At 53.9% G+C, this 19395-nt stretch overlaps 1 protein-coding gene across 1 annotated transcript; it reads left to right on the forward strand.

Annotated features, from left to right (window-relative positions):
• The first annotated feature begins 16096 nt into the window (after positions 1–16096).
• LOC144949486 (uncharacterized) lies at positions 16097–18888 on the forward strand. Its single transcript, XM_078879407.1, has one exon. It carries the CDS (start codon positions 16951–16953, stop codon positions 18886–18888), a length of 1938 nt encoding a protein of 645 aa, XP_078735533.1. The 5' UTR covers positions 16097–16950.
• The last annotated feature ends 507 nt before the right edge of the window (positions 18889–19395 follow it).

Here is a 19395-nt window from a genome sequence, read left to right on the forward strand (position 1 = left end):
TTGAAAGCCATTGTCGACTTATTTATTATTATAAGATATCCTAATTGGGCATAATGGCGTGCGGCAGCATTGGTAATTAAGGGTGATTATCTGTAATTGGGCAAGGATGTTTTTGTACTTTTTGTGGAAGGGGCTGGTGGGGGAGCTGGCACGGCCTTGCTCGTGTAGCCCCCCCCCCCCTACTCCCCCCCCACTCAACCCACCATCAGCACCCCTCTTGATCTCATTTACCTCTGTGCCGCGTTTTGTGGGGGGGCGGGGAGGTGATGCGTGACAGCTGCCTCCTGCCCCCCCCCCCCACTTCATCCCCCCCCACTTCACCCCCCCCCCCACCACTCCACCCGGCCTCCTTTGTCTCCCCAGTGGCGATGTTTACTACACAGCTCACCAGGTACTCGTTTGAGGCTGAGTTAACCCAGGGAGATCCAGGACCGGTGCAGATAAATACAACCGTCACTGGTGTTGGCCGTGAGCAAGAGTCGAACTCGAGTCGCCGGGTTCGTAGCGCGGCGCGCTAATCCCTCCACCACCCGCTCCTCGCAACATACGGATACTGTATACAAACAACCACACAGACGGCACACGTAATTTTAACGTACACATGTAGTATTAGACAAGGATGTCCTTGTCCCGGTAAACATGCCAACGTTGAACCAACGTCGCAGCAAAACATGCCAACGTGAATTCAACGTTGGTGCAACGTTCTACGCTTGCTCGAGTTGTTACTACAACTTCGACAGATTGTTGGGACACGGGGCTGTCAGCGAACAACTAAGGGGCCATCCATCTCGTACGCACGGAGGGTGGAGAGGGGGGGGGTCACCCAAATGCGTACGCGTGCGTATGGGGGGTGAGGGTCTACTGACAATGTACGCATAGGAAACGGGGGGGTATGTGGGGAGGGGGGTGAAACCTCGATAATAATTTGTCTACATCGGCCTGCAAATGAGCCACCAGTTCAGTGTCTTCAGCTGTCAGCAGAGGTCGCAACCAGGTACCCGATACCCGTACACTACCCGATACCCGGCTACCCGTACCCGCCAGGTACGGGTAACCTGTTTGCGACCTTGGTGCGGCCGGGTACGGGTACGGGTAGGCCGTGAGTCACTGGTGAGTAACCGTTTGCCACTCATTTCGGGTAGGGTACGGGTACCCATTTGCGACCCTGGTGCGGCCGGGTACGGGTACGGGTAAGGAATCAAAACCCGTTTGCGACCTCTGCCTGTCAGACAACAAGTCCTGCCGGGAGAAGTGGCACTGTGGGAGAGACGTGTCACTTCGTGTGCCACCGTGCCCCTGACTGCAGCTATCACGCAGCTCAGCAACGTAAGTGGCCAAGGTACACGACTTAATTCGTTAATGCAGCCGGCGGTGGACTGTCTGCTTGCTTAAACACGTGAATATTATTGATCCTTGATCGTGTCTGCGTGGATTACATATCGGCCGTTCTATATGCTTCGGGGGGGGGGGTGCGTCAAGCGAGCTTACACTACAGAAAAAGAGAAAGGTCCCCCGTGTAGCCTTGACGGACTGTTGGGGCAAGTGCACACACATATATACAAACGCACGAAATACATTCAGACGGAAACGCGTATATTTAGTATATACAAAGACAAAGCTCCCCCGTAGAGGCTTAACAGACTATTGAGAGGGCATCGAACTCGGGTCGCCGGGTTCATAGCGCTGCGTGCTTACCGCTACACCACCGCTCCCCGTGGTATGTAGCATATACACATGCAAGCCTTCACGTACACATACAAAAGACAAAGACCCCCCGTATAGGCTTTAACAGGCTGTTGGGGCAAGTGCTGTTAGCGAACGGGCACGGCACGCAAGGTAAGGCGTGTGTGTGTGACCAGCACCACGCCCGGCCGCCTTTGTCTCCCCAGTTCTGATGTTTTACACACAGCACCAGGGACTCATTTAAGGCTGAGTCGACCTAAGGGAAGGGCCCAGGACCGGTTCGGATATTCGCTGCCATTGCTGTTGGCCGTGAGTGGGAATCGAACTCGGATCGCCGGGTTCGTAGCGCAGCGCGCTAACCGATGACCTCCACTCTATAGATATCAATATAAAGATCACCTGGCTAGTCTTAACAGACTGTTGGGGCAAGTGCTGTTAGCGAGCAGCACCTGTGAAGGCCGTGACGGCGCGCGAGAGGGTGTGGGTGGCCAGAAGCACCACCACACCCGGCCGCCTTTGTCTCCCCGGTTGTGATGTTTGACAAACACCGCACCGGGTGCGATCATTTGAGGTCGAGTCGACCTACGTGCACGCAATTTTTTGCGTGTTTTTTTTCGTGTCTTTGACCAAAATATTTGTAGAACCGCATCACGCGCGGAGCTACTTGTACACACACAGCAGGTACACAGAAATAATAAACAAAAAATAGTCCGAGAGCCGCATCACACGCGGAGCTACTTGTATACACAAACACACAGCAGGTACACAGAAGAAATAAACAAAAAAAAGTCCGGGAACCGCATCACACGCGGAGCTACTTGTACACACAAACACACACACAGCAGGTACACAGAAGTAATAAACAAAAATAGTCCGAGAGCCTCATCACGCGCGGAGCTACTTTTACACACACCCACACAGCAGGTACACAGCAGAAATGAACAAAAATAGTCCGAGAGCCTCATCACGCGCGGAGCTACTTTTACACACACCCACACAGCAGGTACACAGAAGAAATGAACAAAAATAGTCCGAAAACCGCATCACGCGCGGAGCTACTTTTACACACCCACACAGCAGGTACACAGAAGAAATGAACAAAAATAGTCCGAGAGCCTCATCACGCGCGGAGCTACTTTTACACACACACAGCAGGTACACAGAAGAAATGAACAAAAATAGTCCGAGAACCGCATCACGCGCGGAGCTACTTTTACACACACACACAGCAGGTACACAGAAGAAATGAACAAAAATAGTCCGAGAACCGCATCACGCGCGGAGCTACTTTTACACACACACACACAGCAGGTACACAGAAGAAATGAACAAAAATAGTCCGAGAACCGCATCACACGCGGAGCTACTTGTACACACACAGCAGCAGGCGACAAACAATTGCTGACTCAAATAAACAAAAACATGTGATGGACTAAACGCTATTTTGTGTACCCCCCCACACACATCAAGTACAGTTTGACTGTTGTTCATTTCGTTGTCACCAAGACATCCTATAGTGACACCCCCCCCCCGCCCCCATTCCCCGCCATATTTAATCAATTATCCTTCACGTTGAATCACGTTCAAGAGATACCCCCCTCCCCCTCCCCTCCCCCATTAGCGGGCTGCCCCCTAGCGAGCTGCCCCCTAGCGAGCTGCCCCCTAGCGAGCTGCCCCCTAGGGGGCAGCCGAAGAGGCACAAGGAGGTGAAGCCCAGAGGGGGCACTTGTAGCATGCCGAGCCGCAGGTGCCCCCCCCCCCCCACACACACCCCCGACACACCATACACACACACCCTACACACACACACACACCACACACACACACCACACACACCACACACACACCCCACACACAAACACCACACACACACACCCCCACACACACCCACACACCACACACACCACACACACACCCTACACACACACCACACACCCCTACACACACACCTCTACACACACCACCCCACACCCCCCCCCAACACCCCACACACCCCCACACCCCCCCACACACCCCCCCCCCCCACACACCCCCCAAACCCCCCCACACCGCTCCACACCCCCCCCACACACCCCCCACACACCACAAACACACCCCCACACACCACAAACACACCCCCACACACCACCCCACACCCCCCCCCCACACACCCCCCCCCCACACATTCCCCCCACACACACACCCCCCACACATTCCCCCCACACACACACCCCCCACATACACACCCCCCCACACCGCCCCACACCCCCCACACACCCCCCACACACCCCCACACACCACAAACACACCCCCACACACCACCCTACACCCCCCCCCCCCACACACCCCCCCCATACATTCCCCCCACACACACACCCCCCACACACACACCCCCGTGCACTCGGGGTGGCCACGCGTGCTTCACGCGCGCGCTGCGTTCAAGGTCACGTGGCTCGTGCGTCTCGCAGAGTTGGCCGTGAAAGCGATCGCGTCGCGGGTTCGGTGACAATCCCTCAACACGTGCCGGGGCGAGTGGGTGGGTCGGTGGGTGATTGAGTCGGTGAATGAGGAAACGAGTAGGTGAGTGAGTAGGTGAGTGGGTCAATGATTCAGTAGGTGAGTGAGGAAACGAGTAGGTGAGTGAGTAGGTGAGTGGGTCAATGATTGAGTAGGTGAGTGAGGAAACGAGTAGGTGAGTGAGTAGGTGAGTGGGTCAATGATTGAGTAGGTGAGTGAGTAAACGAGTAGGTGAGTGAGTAGGTGAGTGAGTAAATGATTTAGTAGGTGTGTGGGTGGGTAGGTGATTGAGTGAGTGAGTAAATTAGTAGGTGAGTGAGTAGGTGAGTGGGTCAATGATTGAGTAGGTGAGTGAGTAAACGAGTAGGTGAGTGAGTAGGTTAGTGGGTCAATGATTGAGTAGGTGAGTGGGTCGGTAGGTGATTCAGTAGGTGATTGAGTAGGTGAGTTTAACCATTGAGTAGCTGAGTAGGTCGGTAGCTGATTGAGTCGGTGAGTAATTTATTGAGTAGGTGTGTGGGTGGGTAGGTGATTGAGTCGGTGAGTGAGTCAATGATTGAGTAGGTGAGTGAGTGAATGAGTAGGTGAGTGGGGAGATGATTGAGTAGGTGATTGAGTAGGTAAATGAGTGAGTAGGTGAGTGAGTGAATGAGTAGGTGAGTGAGTAAGTGATTGAGTAAATGATTGAGTAGCTGAGTCAGTCGGTAGCTAATTGAGTAGGTGAGTGGGTAGGTAAATTAGTGAACAGGTGAGTGGGGAGATGATTGAGTAGGCGAGTGGGTAGGTAAATGAGTGAGTAGGTGAGTGTGTGAATCAGTAGGTGAGTGGGGAGATGATTGAGTAGGTGAGTGAGTAGGTATATGAATAGGTCACCGTATAGGCGAGTCTACACACACACAGAGTGATTGTGTCGGGGGCATCAACGCAGATAGGCGGGGGGAACCTGATACTTGACGAAAACCTCCCATATAGTCTTAGCAGACTGTTGGGGCAAGTGCTGTTTGCGAGCACCTATGAAGGCCGGTACGGCACACGAGGGGGTGGGCGGCCAGCACCACGCCCGACCGCCTTTGTCTCTCCAGTGGCCCAGGCCCAGGAACCGTTCAGATAATTCGTCACCGGTGTTGGCCGTGAGCAGGAATCGAACTCGGGTCATCGGGTTCGTGGCGCAGCAGCGCGCTAACCGTTGCGCCACCGCTCCCTACCCGACCACCCTAAGTCTGGCCCAGTGAAGAAATGTCTGCATTATTACCACGTGCTAATTTATATTAATTTTATGCATAGTCCGCTGTGGGTTACGGCCTTATCAGTTCATATCCAATTGGTCGTTGAGATTAATGCGGGCAGATGAATGGTAGCGAGTCTTGTCTGCCGGAGAGGTCTAAGCAGGCGTGTGTCTGCGCGTGTGGCGCCCCCCCCCCACACACTCACGTCAAAACACAACAACAACAACAACAGCCATCACCACAGCGCTTGTGCCAGGCTAGGTGCACTTTGAGGCCGCCACGTGAAGTGTTCGAAGGCTCGATGCTGGCAGGGGGAGGGTCACGGGACAGATGGACCAGCTGTGCTCCCCCACTGTGCCACCTCGCTGCGTTTTATACCCCCCCCCGGCGCTCGACTCGTTGTTGTGAGCGTCGCTCTTCCGCCCTCTGTTGTTGCTGGAGGGCGACTGCCTCCAACTGCCCAGTAGTAGCAGCAGCAGCAGCAGCGTCCTTCACGAGCCTCCTCCTCCACAGAGGCCGATCTTGACACCGCTGGTACCGGTCATCGGCAAGTCCACTCAGCTCCACTTCCAACCACGGACTCACCCGCGAATGCACGGACACAAAGACAAAGATTGCCCTATAGCCTGTAACAGACTGCTGGGGCAAGTGCTGTTAGCGAGGACCTATTAAAGGTCGGGACGGCACACGATGGGGGTGGGTGACCAGCACCACGCCCGACCGCCTTTGTCTCCCCAGTGGCGATGTTGGCTACACACTGCACCAGGTACTACTCATTTGAGGCTGAGTCGACCTAGGGGAGGCCCTGGACCCTGTTCATATGATCTGCACTGGTGTGGGTGGCCGTCAGCGGGAATCGAACTCGTGCAGCAGAGATTCGTAACGCGGCGCGCTAACCGCTGCACCACCGCTCCTCGCTTAGACAACGAGAAAGACAAAGATGATCCGTATAGCCTCAGCATAGCTTTGGGGCCAAGAGCTGTTCGCGAGGAAGCAGTGCCTATGGCGCACACACAAAGCAAACAAAGACAAAGATCCCCCGTGTAGCGTTAACAGACGGTTGAGTCAAGTGCTGTTAGCGAGCACCTCTGAAGGCTGGCACGGCACACGAGGGGATGGGTGGCTAGCACCACGCCCGGCCGCCTTTGTCTCCCCAGTTGCGATGCTTTTACGCACCGCACCAGGTACTCATTCGAGGCTGAGTCGACCTAGGGGAGGCCCAGGAACCGGTTCATATAATCGCCACTGGGCGTTGGTGACCGTGAGCGGGAATCGAACTCGGGTAGCCCGGGTTCGTAACGCAGCGTGGCGCTAACCACTGCACCACCGCTCCCCCCCCCCACACACGCACAGATTTCGGCGAGGGCACTTCGCACACCCGCACACACGGTCACGCCTTCTCAGGCGCGATCACACTTCAGCAGAAACGCAAACACACGGTCACACGCACACAGATGCTCTCTCTCTCTCGCTCTCCCTCCCTCCCTCCGTCTCTCTCTCTCACGCGCACAAAGACAAAGATCTCCCGTGTAGCCTGAAGAGGCCGCTGGGACAAGGGCTGTTAGCGAGTGGCAACCTACGAAGGCGGCCGGCACTGTGGCACACGAGGGGGTATTGTACCGTATGTTGGACTTCTTTCGCACCGTACGTGATCGGAGGTGCGGGGGGGGCGGCCAGCACCCACGCCCGCCCCCGCGTGCGAAGTTTTCACACATCGCACCAGGTACTCATTTGAGGCTGAGTCGACCTCGGGGAGGCCCAGGGCCGGTTCTGATCGTCGTCACTGGTGAGCGGGAATCGAACTGGGTTCTATCTCCCTCACACACAAAGACAAAGGTCCCCCGTATATCATCAACGTACTTGTGGGGGGAAAGTGCTGCTAGCGAGCAGCTATGAAAGCCGGCAAGGCACACGAAGGGGGGTCAATGGGAAACAAGCGCAACGCACGGACGTCTTTGTCTCCCTTGCGACGGATGTTTACAGACCGCACTATAAAAATGTAGTTTTTTTGTGTTAAGGTTGAACGGACCTTGCTCGGTTGGAGGGCCGAAACCGGTTCGGGTATTCGCCACTGATGTTGGCCGTGAGCTGGGAGAATTCGGAACGAGGGTCAGGAACGCCGGGTTCTAACACGCACACAAACACATACACACACAAATACACACTCACACACACAAACACACTCACGCAAATACACACACACTCACACACACACACTCACACAAACACACACTCACACTCACACAAACACACACACTCACACAAACACACACACACTCACACAAATACACACTCACACACTCACACACTCACACAAACACACACACACTCACACACACTCACACAAACACACACACTCACACAAACACACAAACACACACACTCACACAAACACACAAACACACACATTCACACAAACACACACACTCACACAAACACACACTCACACAAACACACTCACACACACTCACACTCACACAAACACACACTCACACACTCACACAAACACACACACACTCACACACAAACTCACACAAACACACACACACTCACTCATATACCCTCCGTACAGAGAGCTCTCCTATCTCACGTATCCCGAGATTCTGCTTGTAACATCAGAATCTCCACCGTGACATAATCATCACGACCATCAACCACCACCACCACTATTGTCGTTACCATCATGACACACACACACTCATATTCCTGGTTCTATCGGTAAAGTCACATAGATAGAAAACAAAAATAAAAAAAATTGATTTTAATTTAGATTTAGATTTTCTTTCGACGTGACTTTACCGAAAGAACCAAGAATATGAATTCCTGCAGTCACGAGAAAGTTTTAAGTCAAAATTCTACACGCACACACTCCTACACCCTCCGTACACAGAGCTCTCCTATCTCTCATCTCTCGAGAGCGTGCTTGCAGTGACATCATATAATCTCCACATTATCACCACCACCATCACCACCACCACCACCGCCATCATCATCATCGTCGTGGTTATCATCATAACACAAACACACGCGTGCCGTGCCCACCCGTAAATAACTTTGTTTAGCACAAGCATAATTTGCTTTCAAAAATATTGTGCTCTGTTGTGTACGAGTCTGCGGTCAGTCTCCGATGTACGCGCGAGAGATGCACTAATTGACTAATGGACTAATTGACTAATGAACCAATTGACTAATGGACTAATGGCATATAGACTGCGGCACGGGAATTCGGGATACTTCTGCAATTGGTGTATTACACGGCGCTAGTGCACGATGCCAGTACACAGTGTAGTACACGGTGCCACTACGAATGTGCTGTTACTGTGTACGAGGCATGAGTTCCCAGCAGTCGCCAGGTTCCCTTCGATCTCCGGACGCGGCAAGATTGAAACAGAAGCGACGCAATTATCGCAAGCGAACGCGCCCTGGAACTCAACAGGTCCAACTCAGCTGTTTGCGATACTCACACCCGCAGCTTTGAGTAGATCGATCCGCGGGTCCTGCGTGGTGGGGTCGAGTGTGGGCACTGCCCCCACCCACCCCACGTTGTTTATCCAGTTCTGGTGTTGTTTGACCATACTTCACCGCGATGGTCAGTGGGAGGGGGGGCTCGTGAAGGTTTCCGAACGTCAAGGCACCGTTTCATGATGTATCGTTTTATGATGTATCGTTTCACGACGTATCTCTCACCACGTATCTCTCACCACGAATCTCTCACCACGAATCGTTTCACGACGTATCTCTCACCACGTAACTCTCACCACGTATCTCTCACCACGAATCTCTCACCACGTATCTCTCACCACGTATCTCTCACCACGTATCTCTCACCACGAATCTCTCACCACGTATATCCCACCACGTATCCCTCACCACGTATCTCTCACCACGAATCTCTCACCACGAATATCTCATCACGTATCTCTCACCACGTATCTCTCACCACGTATCGCTCACCACGTACCTCTCGCCACGTATCATTCACCACGTATCTCTCACTACGTATCTCTCACCACGAATCTCTCACCACGTATCTCTCACCACGAATCTCTCACCACGTATCTCTCACCACGTATCTCTCACCACGTATCTCTCACCACGAATCTCTAACCACGTATCTCTCACCACGTATCTCTCACCACGTATCTCTCGCCACGTATCTCTCACCACGCATCTCTCACCACGAATCTTTCACGACGCATCTCTCACCACGCATCTCTCACCACGAATCTCTCACGACGCATCTCTCACCACGAATCTCTCACCACGTATCTTTCACCACGTATATCTCACCACGTATCTCTCACCACGAATCTCTCACCACGTATCTTTCACGACGCATCTCTCACCACGAATCTCTCACCACGAATCTCTCACCACGTATCTCTCACCACGTATCTCTCACCACGAATCTCTCACCACGTATCTCTCACCACGAATCTCTCGCCACGAATCTCTAACCACGTATCTCTCACCACGTATCTCTCACCACGAATCTCTCACCACGTATCTCTCACCACGTATCTCTCACCACGTATCTCTCGCCACGTATCTCTCACCACGTATCTCTCGCCACGAATCTCTCACCACGTATCTCTCACCACGTATCTCTCGCCACGTATCTCTCACCACGTATCTCTCGCCACGTATCTCTCACCACGTATCTCTCACCACGAATCTCTCACCACGAATATCTCACCACGCATCTCTCACCACGTATCTCTCACCACGAATCTCTAACCACGTATCTCTCACCACGTATCTCTCATCACGTATCTCTCGCCACGTATCTCTCACCACGTATCTCTAACCACGTATCTCTCACCACGTATCTCTCACCACGAATCGTTTCACGGCGTATCGCTCACCACTGGATGCTTGACCGTGTTCGGGGATGGAACTCAGCGCCTCACTCGCTCCGTGATGTAAAAAAAAACACAAAGACACAGATCCCCCGTGTGAGCTTTGAAGAGACTGTTGGGGCAAGTGCTGTTCGCGAGTAACGCCTCGTAAGGTCGGTGCGACGCACGAGGGCTTGGTATGCGGTAGGCGGCCAACAGCACGCCCGACCGCCTTTGCCTCCCCAATGCTGATGTTGACACACTGCAGCAGGTACTCAGTTACGGCTGAGTCCACCTAGAGGGAGACCCGGCACAAGGGCAGACGTGGTTCGAATCGAACGCAGCTGACCATAATATATACAACGCCATAAAATACACAACACCACAACACACACAACACCATAATACACACACCACCACAATACACACAACACCATAATATACACAACACCATAATACACACAACACACACAACACCACAACACAACAACACACACAACACCACACACAACACAACAATACACACAACACCACAATACACACAACACCACAATACACATAACACAACAATACACACACCATCACCACACACACAACACCACAATATACACAACACCATAATATGCACAACACCACATTACACACAACACCACAATATACACACAACCACATTACACACCACACCCACAAAGACAACAACACACACACACAACCACAATATACACAACACCACAAAGACAACAACACACACACACAAACATGAATTTGTGCATTTGGCGCAGACGTCAACCACTTGAGTCGCCACGCTTCTCACACACAGCTCCAGAATCTTGGCTGATCTCGCTCTGCGGGGTTTCTAACCCGAATTGATTCGTCGATGAATTTGCGATGTGCAATCAATGCCTCGCATCTGTGCTGACTCAGGACCCTGGCAACCCGCGGGTCACCTCGTGCGGGTCTTTAACGTCCACTCCGAAGCGTGCAGAGTGTTCACTAGGGCTGCAGTGTAGGTATGTATATGTACACAGTATATATATCTATGCACACGTATGTATATGCACACACGTGTGTGTGTGTGTTTACACGTGTGTATGTGCACGTATGTGTATGCGGTAGTGTATAGGGTAGTGTAGCGGTTAGCGTGCTGAGCTACGATTTCCGCTCAGAATCAACAACAGTGCCGATTCAATTGAAGCGGTCCTGGGCCTCCCTCTAAGTCGACTCAGCCTCAAATGAGTACCTGGTGCGGTGTGTAGTAAACATCGCCACTGGGGTGACAAAGGCGGCCGGGCGTGGTACTGGCCACCCACCCCCTCGTGTGCCGTGCCGGCCTTCATAGGTGCTCGCTAACAGCACTTGCCCCTACAATCTGTTAAGGCTATACGGGGGATCTTTGTCTTTGCAAGTATATGCACGTATGTATACGTGCATCAATATTATTAGGGGGGAATATAATAATTAAATAAATGCATTCACGATTTCAATAATTCTTTACAACATTTTGTATAGCTCTGTTTATATACGTGGCGGTACAACACCGAAAATATATACAGCATAGGCAGATATGTTCATAAACGATTACATATAATCGTCATTTAAATGCTATGCGTATACGTACGTATAACAAAGACAAAGATTCCCCGCGTAGACTTCAGCAGACTGTTGGGGCAAGTGCTTTTCAGCGAGGCTGCAAAGGGACGAGGAGTGGGGTGGCCAGGACCGCCCCCGGCCGCCTTTGTCTCCCCAAAGTCGATGTTTACTACACACCGCACCAGGGAACTCATTTGAGGCTGAGTCGACCTAGGGGGAGGCCCAGGACCGCCACTGTCAATCCACTGCTGGATGACGGCCTGTTGTTTTTGGTCGTGTGTGAGAATCGTATAGTGCAGTGCGCTCACCCACTTACACCACCCTATATGTATACTATGCATAGGTATACATATACACACTATGCATAGGTATACATATACACACGTACACACGTGTACTCGTTCATCACTCTTGAACACGAATGTAATTAGGATCTTCGTTAAATAAACAAAATATGTCTGACCCCCCCCCACCCACCCTACGCACTCGTGTGTCAAATTTATAACCGTGGTGTTCGCGTAAAAACCCGCAACTATTATTTTTAGATATATTTGTTTTCTTTTACGTATATTTATTGCGTTTATTTATTTATTCTCCCCCCCCCTCCCTCCGGGATCGACCGCCCATTTCGCATGCCGGGGCGAGATTTTTTTGTAAACATTTTTAGGAATTATTTTGGGAATTTTCGGAATATTCCCAAAATTGTTATCCCGATTTTCGGAAAATTACGCAAATCGGAGAAGACAACCCGTAAACACGCTGAGCCGACACGAATTCGTTTACATGTTAACTGCACGAGGGTTTAAAATGCGGGTTTAACTCGTGTTGTTTTTAACTTCGATAATTCAGTATCGCCGATCGCAATGTACGCATTCAAATGGATTACGACGCAGTCTTCACCTGCAATCACACAATTAATTAATTGGTTAATTGACTGGATGCTTAATCGATGCATTGACGTGTGAAGAGGTTGATCAATTATTATACAAAAAAAATAGTTTTAACATATGCGTCAATCACCACGTAAAAAAAAACACACACACATGTAGTAATTTAAAAACAATTAGAATTTTTTTCGGGTCATTTTTTTTTTTTACAAATCCAAGTCACAAATCTCTCTTGGTGACAGCAGCGGCAGCTGCCGCTGTTCAGCTGTCAAATATCTGCCGCCAGTGGGCTGCCATCCACAGACTCATTCCTCCACAATAAGACAAAGATCCCCCCTATAGCCCGAACAGACTGTTGGGGCAAGTGCTGTTAGCGAGCAGCACCTATGAAGGCCGGCACGGCACACGAGGGGGGGGGGGGGGGTGGCCAGCACCACGCCCGACCGCCTTTGTCTCATTGACCCTGAACAGGACAATGGGACAGGAAAGTAGTTTTACTCCGCGAGCTGTAACTGAGGTCGGGGGGGGGGGGTGTTCGCCTCGCGCCGTGCCGAGAAAACTTGAACGCGTCTAAAAGTGGAGATCATCATCATCGGTTAATTCATCCCTCGCGTGCACCTCGATTGTTAATTTACGTCGCAGGGATGAGGCCTACATCTAGCAGCGGATCGATCCTGGCCAACGATGATGATCAGATACGTAGGTCTACATCGCAGAGCGCTTTTGGTCGATGGGCTTGCTAGACGCGAGCCTCTGCTGTATTGATCGTGAGCGGGAAATCGAACTCGGGTCGTCGGTCATCGGTTCCGTTGCGAAGTGCGCTCGCCACGACATTGCCACTCCCCCACTCGCTCATGTACATGTACACACGTAGACACACACACGTAGACACACACGTAGACACACACGCACATACATACACGCACACACACACGTAGACACACACACGTAGACACACACACGCACATACATACACGCACACGCACATACATACACGCACACACACATACATGCACACACACACATGCACACGCACACACACATGCACGCACACACACACGTACATGCACACACACGTACATGCACGCACACATACATACATGCATGCACACACACACATACATGCACACATACACACGTACACACGTACTACGGCCGGACGGAATTTTAATGCGTGATAATATTACAAGCGTCTTGGCATGAGATCGAATTCGCAAATATCGCAGTGAGTAGTGTATCACTTTGTGCTGATAAGCGGAAGCCCCAACCCCACCCCCCCTCGAATATATTATCTCTCCACCCGTACATCACACACGAGGGCAGACACAAAAACAAAGACTCCCCGTATAGCCTAAACAGGCTGTTGGGGCAAGTGCTGTTAGCGAGCACCTATTAAGGCCGGCACGGCGCGCAAAGGGGTGGGTGACCAACACCACGCCCGGCCGCCTTTGTCTCCCCGGTGTCGATGTTTACACACCGCACCGGGTACTCATTTTAAGGTTGAGTCGACCTACGGGGAGGCCCAGGACCGGTTCAAATAATCGTCACTGGTGGTGGCCGTGAGCGGGAATCGAACGCGTGTCGCCGGGTTCGTAGCGCAGCGCGCTAACCGCTACACTACCGCTACCCACCTACACACATCATACACGAGGCACGCACAGACACAAAGACAAAGATCCCCCGTATAGTCTTAACAGACTGTAGGGGCAAATGCTGTTAGCGAGCACCTATGAAGGCCAGAACGGTATACAAGGGGGTGGGTGGCCAGCACCACGCCCGACCGCCTTTGTCTCCCTGGTGGCGATGTTTACATGCGGCACAGGTACTCATTTTCGCACACAGGCACACACACACAGAGACACACACACACAGACACACACACACAGACACACACACACAGAGACACACACACACACACACTGACAACATAGAAACAGACTGTTGGGGCAGCTGATCGTGAGCAGCGGCGTCTATGAAGGCCGGCACAGCACACGAGGGGGGTTCGTGTGCCAGCACCACTCACGGTCGCCTTTGTCTCCCGAAGTGCGATATTTACACACCGCACCGGGTACCCATTTTAAGGCTGAGTCGACCTACGGGGAGGCCCAGCACAGGCTCAGATAACCGCTATCACCGTTGGTTGTGGTGGCCGTGAGCGGGAATCGAACTCGGGTCGCCGGGTTCGGAAGGCACCGGTCCGCCCTCCCCACACCCCTAACACCCCATAGCACACACACACACATTGACACCTACACACACACATTGACACCTACACACACACACTGACACCTACACACACTCAGGCATCGTTTGCACGTGGATTAAACCGCAGCTGGAATTTTTGCCAAACGGAGTTACACGAAAATTGAGCGTGATGGGATTTGGTGGGTGGTCCGTTGGGTGGGCGGGTGAGTTGGTGGCATGTCGGTGGGTAGGTGAGTGTGGTGAGCGAGCGAGTAAGTGATTTGACGAGTCAGCGAGCGAGTGGTTCGGTGGGTTGTCGGGTGAGTGAGTGGTTGGGTGGATGCTTTTTGCGTGAGCGGTGGATTGAGTACGGGGGTCGGTGGGTTGGTGAGTGAATGGGTGGGTTGGTGAGTGCATGGGTGGGTTGGTGAGTGCATGGGTGGGTTGGTGAGCGAGCGAGTGAGTGTGCGAGTCAGCTTTGTGGACGGTTACCTGGTGGTTGAGTGGTTGGGTGAGTGAATCGTTGTGGTTGCGTATTATTTGATTGGGTTCTCGGGTGGTTAGGTGAGCGGTTAGGTGAGTGGTGAAGTTGGCGGTTAGGTTGGTGAGCGGAACGTTGGTTGGGTTGGTGGGTGGGTGAATGGTTGGGCGACTGGTTAGTTGAGCGGCTTGGGCGGGTGGGTTAGGTTGGTGAGTGGAACGGTGGTTGCATGGGTGCGTGAGTGGCCGGGCGGGTGGTTAGGTGAGTGATTGGGTGATTAGATCAGTTGGCGGGTTTGGTGGATGATTGGATCGCGGGATAGGGGGGGGAATGGGGGTTGAGTGGTGGAGGGGTGGAGGTGCAGATGGTGGGGGGGTGGTGGAGGAGGGGATTAAGGGAGCAGGCAGGGAGTGATTTGGGGAGGGAGGCAGGGAGTTGAGGGTGGGAAGGTGAGAACGATGGAGACGAGAGGGAGGGGGCAGGGTTTTCAGGGAGGGAGGGAGGGAGGGGGGGGAGGAAAGTCGACGGAGGAGGAGGAGGTGGTCGAGGAGGAGGTGCAGGAGGAGGAGGAGGTGGAGTCACGCTCTTCCAGGCTCCCTCCATTGGCCGCGTCTCCCACCTCACCGCTCCGATCCCTCCCCGCGTTGCGAATTAAAACCCGGGTGAGAATTTGGACGAGAGAGAAAGAGGGAGAGAAAAAAAAGCCCCCAAAGTTCGGGCGATATTTAAACTCCACAAGACCGCCCACGCGCTCTCTCTCGCTCTCTCTCTCTCGCTCGCCAGCTCTGAGTGAGATCCACTGTGTTGCCACAGTCCTTCGCACTCAGTCTCCTCCCACCCCACCCGCCCCATCTCTCTCGCTCTCTCCTTATCTCTCGCTGGCTCGCTCCGAGAGAGAGCGGCGGTGTGTTCGCGGCTCGGTGCTAAATGGAAGAGCGCTGGGCGGTGGGAGGGCGGTTGCGCGCAGTGGAGCGGATTTCTTAGAAAATAAACAGCAGCAGCACCACCAGCGGCAAGCAGGATCAGCATCATCATCAGCAGTGGTGGCATCAGCAGTGGAGGTGGTGGCGGCATCAGCAAATGCAGCATCGGCCGCAGTAGCAGCAGGAGCAGCATCGGCATCATCGGCAGGATCAGCAGCATCAGCAGCAGCATCAGCAGCGGCAGATGCAGCATCGGCCGCAGTAGCAGCAGCAGCAGCAACAGCGGACGAGGTCGCAACCGCTGACAACGACGCCCACCAACCTCCACTGTCGTTCTCTTGAACTCATTCCGATTTTACTACACATCGATTAGTGTGTATATATATACAGTAATACGGATCAATCGTTTTGCGGCGTGCCGACATCGGTTGACTGTGCATCGGTTCGTCATCCATCGCACCACTTCAACTCAACTCGACCACCAACAACAACAACGACAACAAATTAAAATCTCCGGACATCTGTCTGCCTCGTTACCTCCTCCGCCTCCACGTCATCTCTCATCTAGCCCCACAGGCACCGCCACGCGCCAACAACAACGACAACAACAACAACAACGACGACGAGACGCAAGCGGCGACGATGCAGACCCAGTACCCGGTGTCGAATCCGACGGGCGCGCTCAGCGTCATGCCGTACCTGAACGAGCAGAACTACTACCTGGGCACCCATCACGGCTACGGTGCCGTGAGCGCCCAGATGAGCGTCCACTACACACACGATCAGTACGCCGGAGGTCTTCACGGCCGCCCGTACGGTCCCTACTCCCACCACGCCGCCGCCAAGGACATGGTCAAGCCCCCTTACTCCTACATCGCGCTCATCACGATGGCCATCCAGAACGCGGCCGACAAGCGCATCACTCTGAACGGCATCTACCAGTTCATCATGGAGCGCTTCCCCTTCTACCGCGAGAACAAGCAGGGCTGGCAGAACTCGATCCGACACAACCTCAGCCTCAACGAGTGCTTCGTGAAGGTGGCGCGCGATGACAAGAAGCCGGGCAAGGGCAGCTACTGGACCCTCGATCCGGACTCGTACAACATGTTCGAGAACGGCAGCTTCCTGCGGAGGCGCCGGAGGTTCAAGAAGAAGGACGCGGCCAAAGAGAAGGACGACCGAGACACGAGGCAGGGCGGCGACGGGAAGGCAAGCGGTCACAGGGCGCATTCGCCCGCCGAGAAGAAGCCAGAGCCATTGGTGGGAGGTGGTGGTGGTGGTGGTCGAATGTCCTCGCCATCGGCATCTCCTCCGGCGATGGCCGTGGTGCCCAAGATCGAGAGCCCCGATAGTAGCACGGGGAACATTCTCACCGACTGCGTCGAGGCGGGAGGAGGCATGGGCTCAGCGGTCGTGGCGACAGCGGGGCCAGGTGCCATTCTCATGAATCACGGAGCGTGCGGCGGCGGCGGCGGTGGTGGTGGTGGCGGTGGTGGTGGTGGCGGTGACAATGAGTTGAGTGGATTCAGCGTGAAGAAGATCATGACTCTGGCGCGTGTTTCTCCAAACCACCAGCACCACCACCACCATCATCATCACCACCACCACCACAACCAGCAGCAGCAGCAGCAACAACAACAACAGCAGCAGCAGCAACAACAGCAGCAACATCAACAAAGTCATCACCATCAGCAGCAGCATCAGCAGCATCATCACCAACAGCAGCAGCAGCAACTGGAGCTCAGCCGACCGTCAATTATCGGCTCTCACCCCAAGGCCCTCTACCCGTCATCCGCCCAGCTGAGTCCCTACGGTTCGACTCCCGCTTCCGTGTCCCCTTCGTGCGGGCAAAGCCAGAACCACCTCGCGTCCTGCGCCTCGACGACCGCGTCGGCGTCCGCCAAGAACTACCACTGCAGCATGCAAGCCATGAGCCTCTACGCCGGCGAGAGGTCGTCCGACCACAACCACAGCGCCATCGGGTCGGGCCACGCAACGGGAGGAGCAGTGGACGAATCGCTGGGTGTTGGCGGTGCCTCGGGGTCGCTAGCCAGCACCCTGGGACTGCTGGGTCAAGCGTCCGAGCAGGGCATGGGCGGCAACTCGGCGAATTCCCAACTGCAGCAAATGCAGCGAGCTGGATTAGGAGGAGGAATCGGAGGAGGAGGAGGAGGGCATCACTATTCCGTAGCCGCCACGGGTCGGCCACCCACAGCGGGACCTGCAACGGCAGCTGCCGCCGCAGCCGCCGCGCGCTGGTACCTGGGGCAGGCTGCTGCCGCCACGGGAGATCTGCCCCAGCTGCCCGGGCAGTCGTACGCGGGGCAGGGGCAGGCGGCAGCGGCTGCTGCGGCTGCTGCCGCGGCCGCGTTCGCCCTGGACGCCGCCGCCGCGTCACGCATGGTTCTGCACGACGGAGCGAACGCGGTGGGAGGTGTCGGTGGTGGTGGCGGTGGCGGTGGTGGCGTCGTTTCGAGCGGCGGGGCAACTGGTTGCCAGATGTCGCCCTTCCGCCTGGCGCCGCCGCTCTACGGCTCGGCGGGGAGCCACTACGGCGGGTACGACTGCGGGAAGTACTGACCGGGAGGGGGGGGGTGAGGAGGTTGCGGGCACCGGGGGACTGGGGGGGTGGTGGTGTTGTACGCAACGACGACGCGTGTGTCTGTGTGTGTGTCTCTGTGTGTGTGTGTCTGTGTGTGTGTCTCTGTGTGTGTGTCTCTGTGTGTGTGTCTCTGTGTGTGTGTCTCTGTGTGTGTGTCTCTGTTTGTGTGTGTGTGTGTCTCTGTTTGTGTGTGTGTGTGTCTCTGTTTGTGTGTGTGTGTCTCTGTTTGTGTGTGCAGATAATTCGGCTGTGATGGTCCCACCTGATGACGGAGACTTGTGTTGCCTCCTAAACGTCGTGATTTTTCTTTTTATTTTATTTTATTTTCATTAATTTTGATGTTTTACCTACGTGACTTTACCGAAAAAACCTAAGAATATGTGTGTGTCTCTGTTTGTGTGTGTGTGTCTCTGTTTGTGTGTGTGTGTCTCTGTTTGTGTGTGTGTGTGTCTCTGTTTGTGTGTGTGTGTGTCTCTGTTTGTGTG

Source organism: Lampetra fluviatilis, chromosome 54 (assembly GCF_964198595.1).
Source record: "Lampetra fluviatilis chromosome 54, kcLamFluv1.1, whole genome shotgun sequence".
NCBI lineage: Eukaryota > Metazoa > Chordata > Hyperoartia > Petromyzontiformes > Petromyzontidae > Lampetra > Lampetra fluviatilis.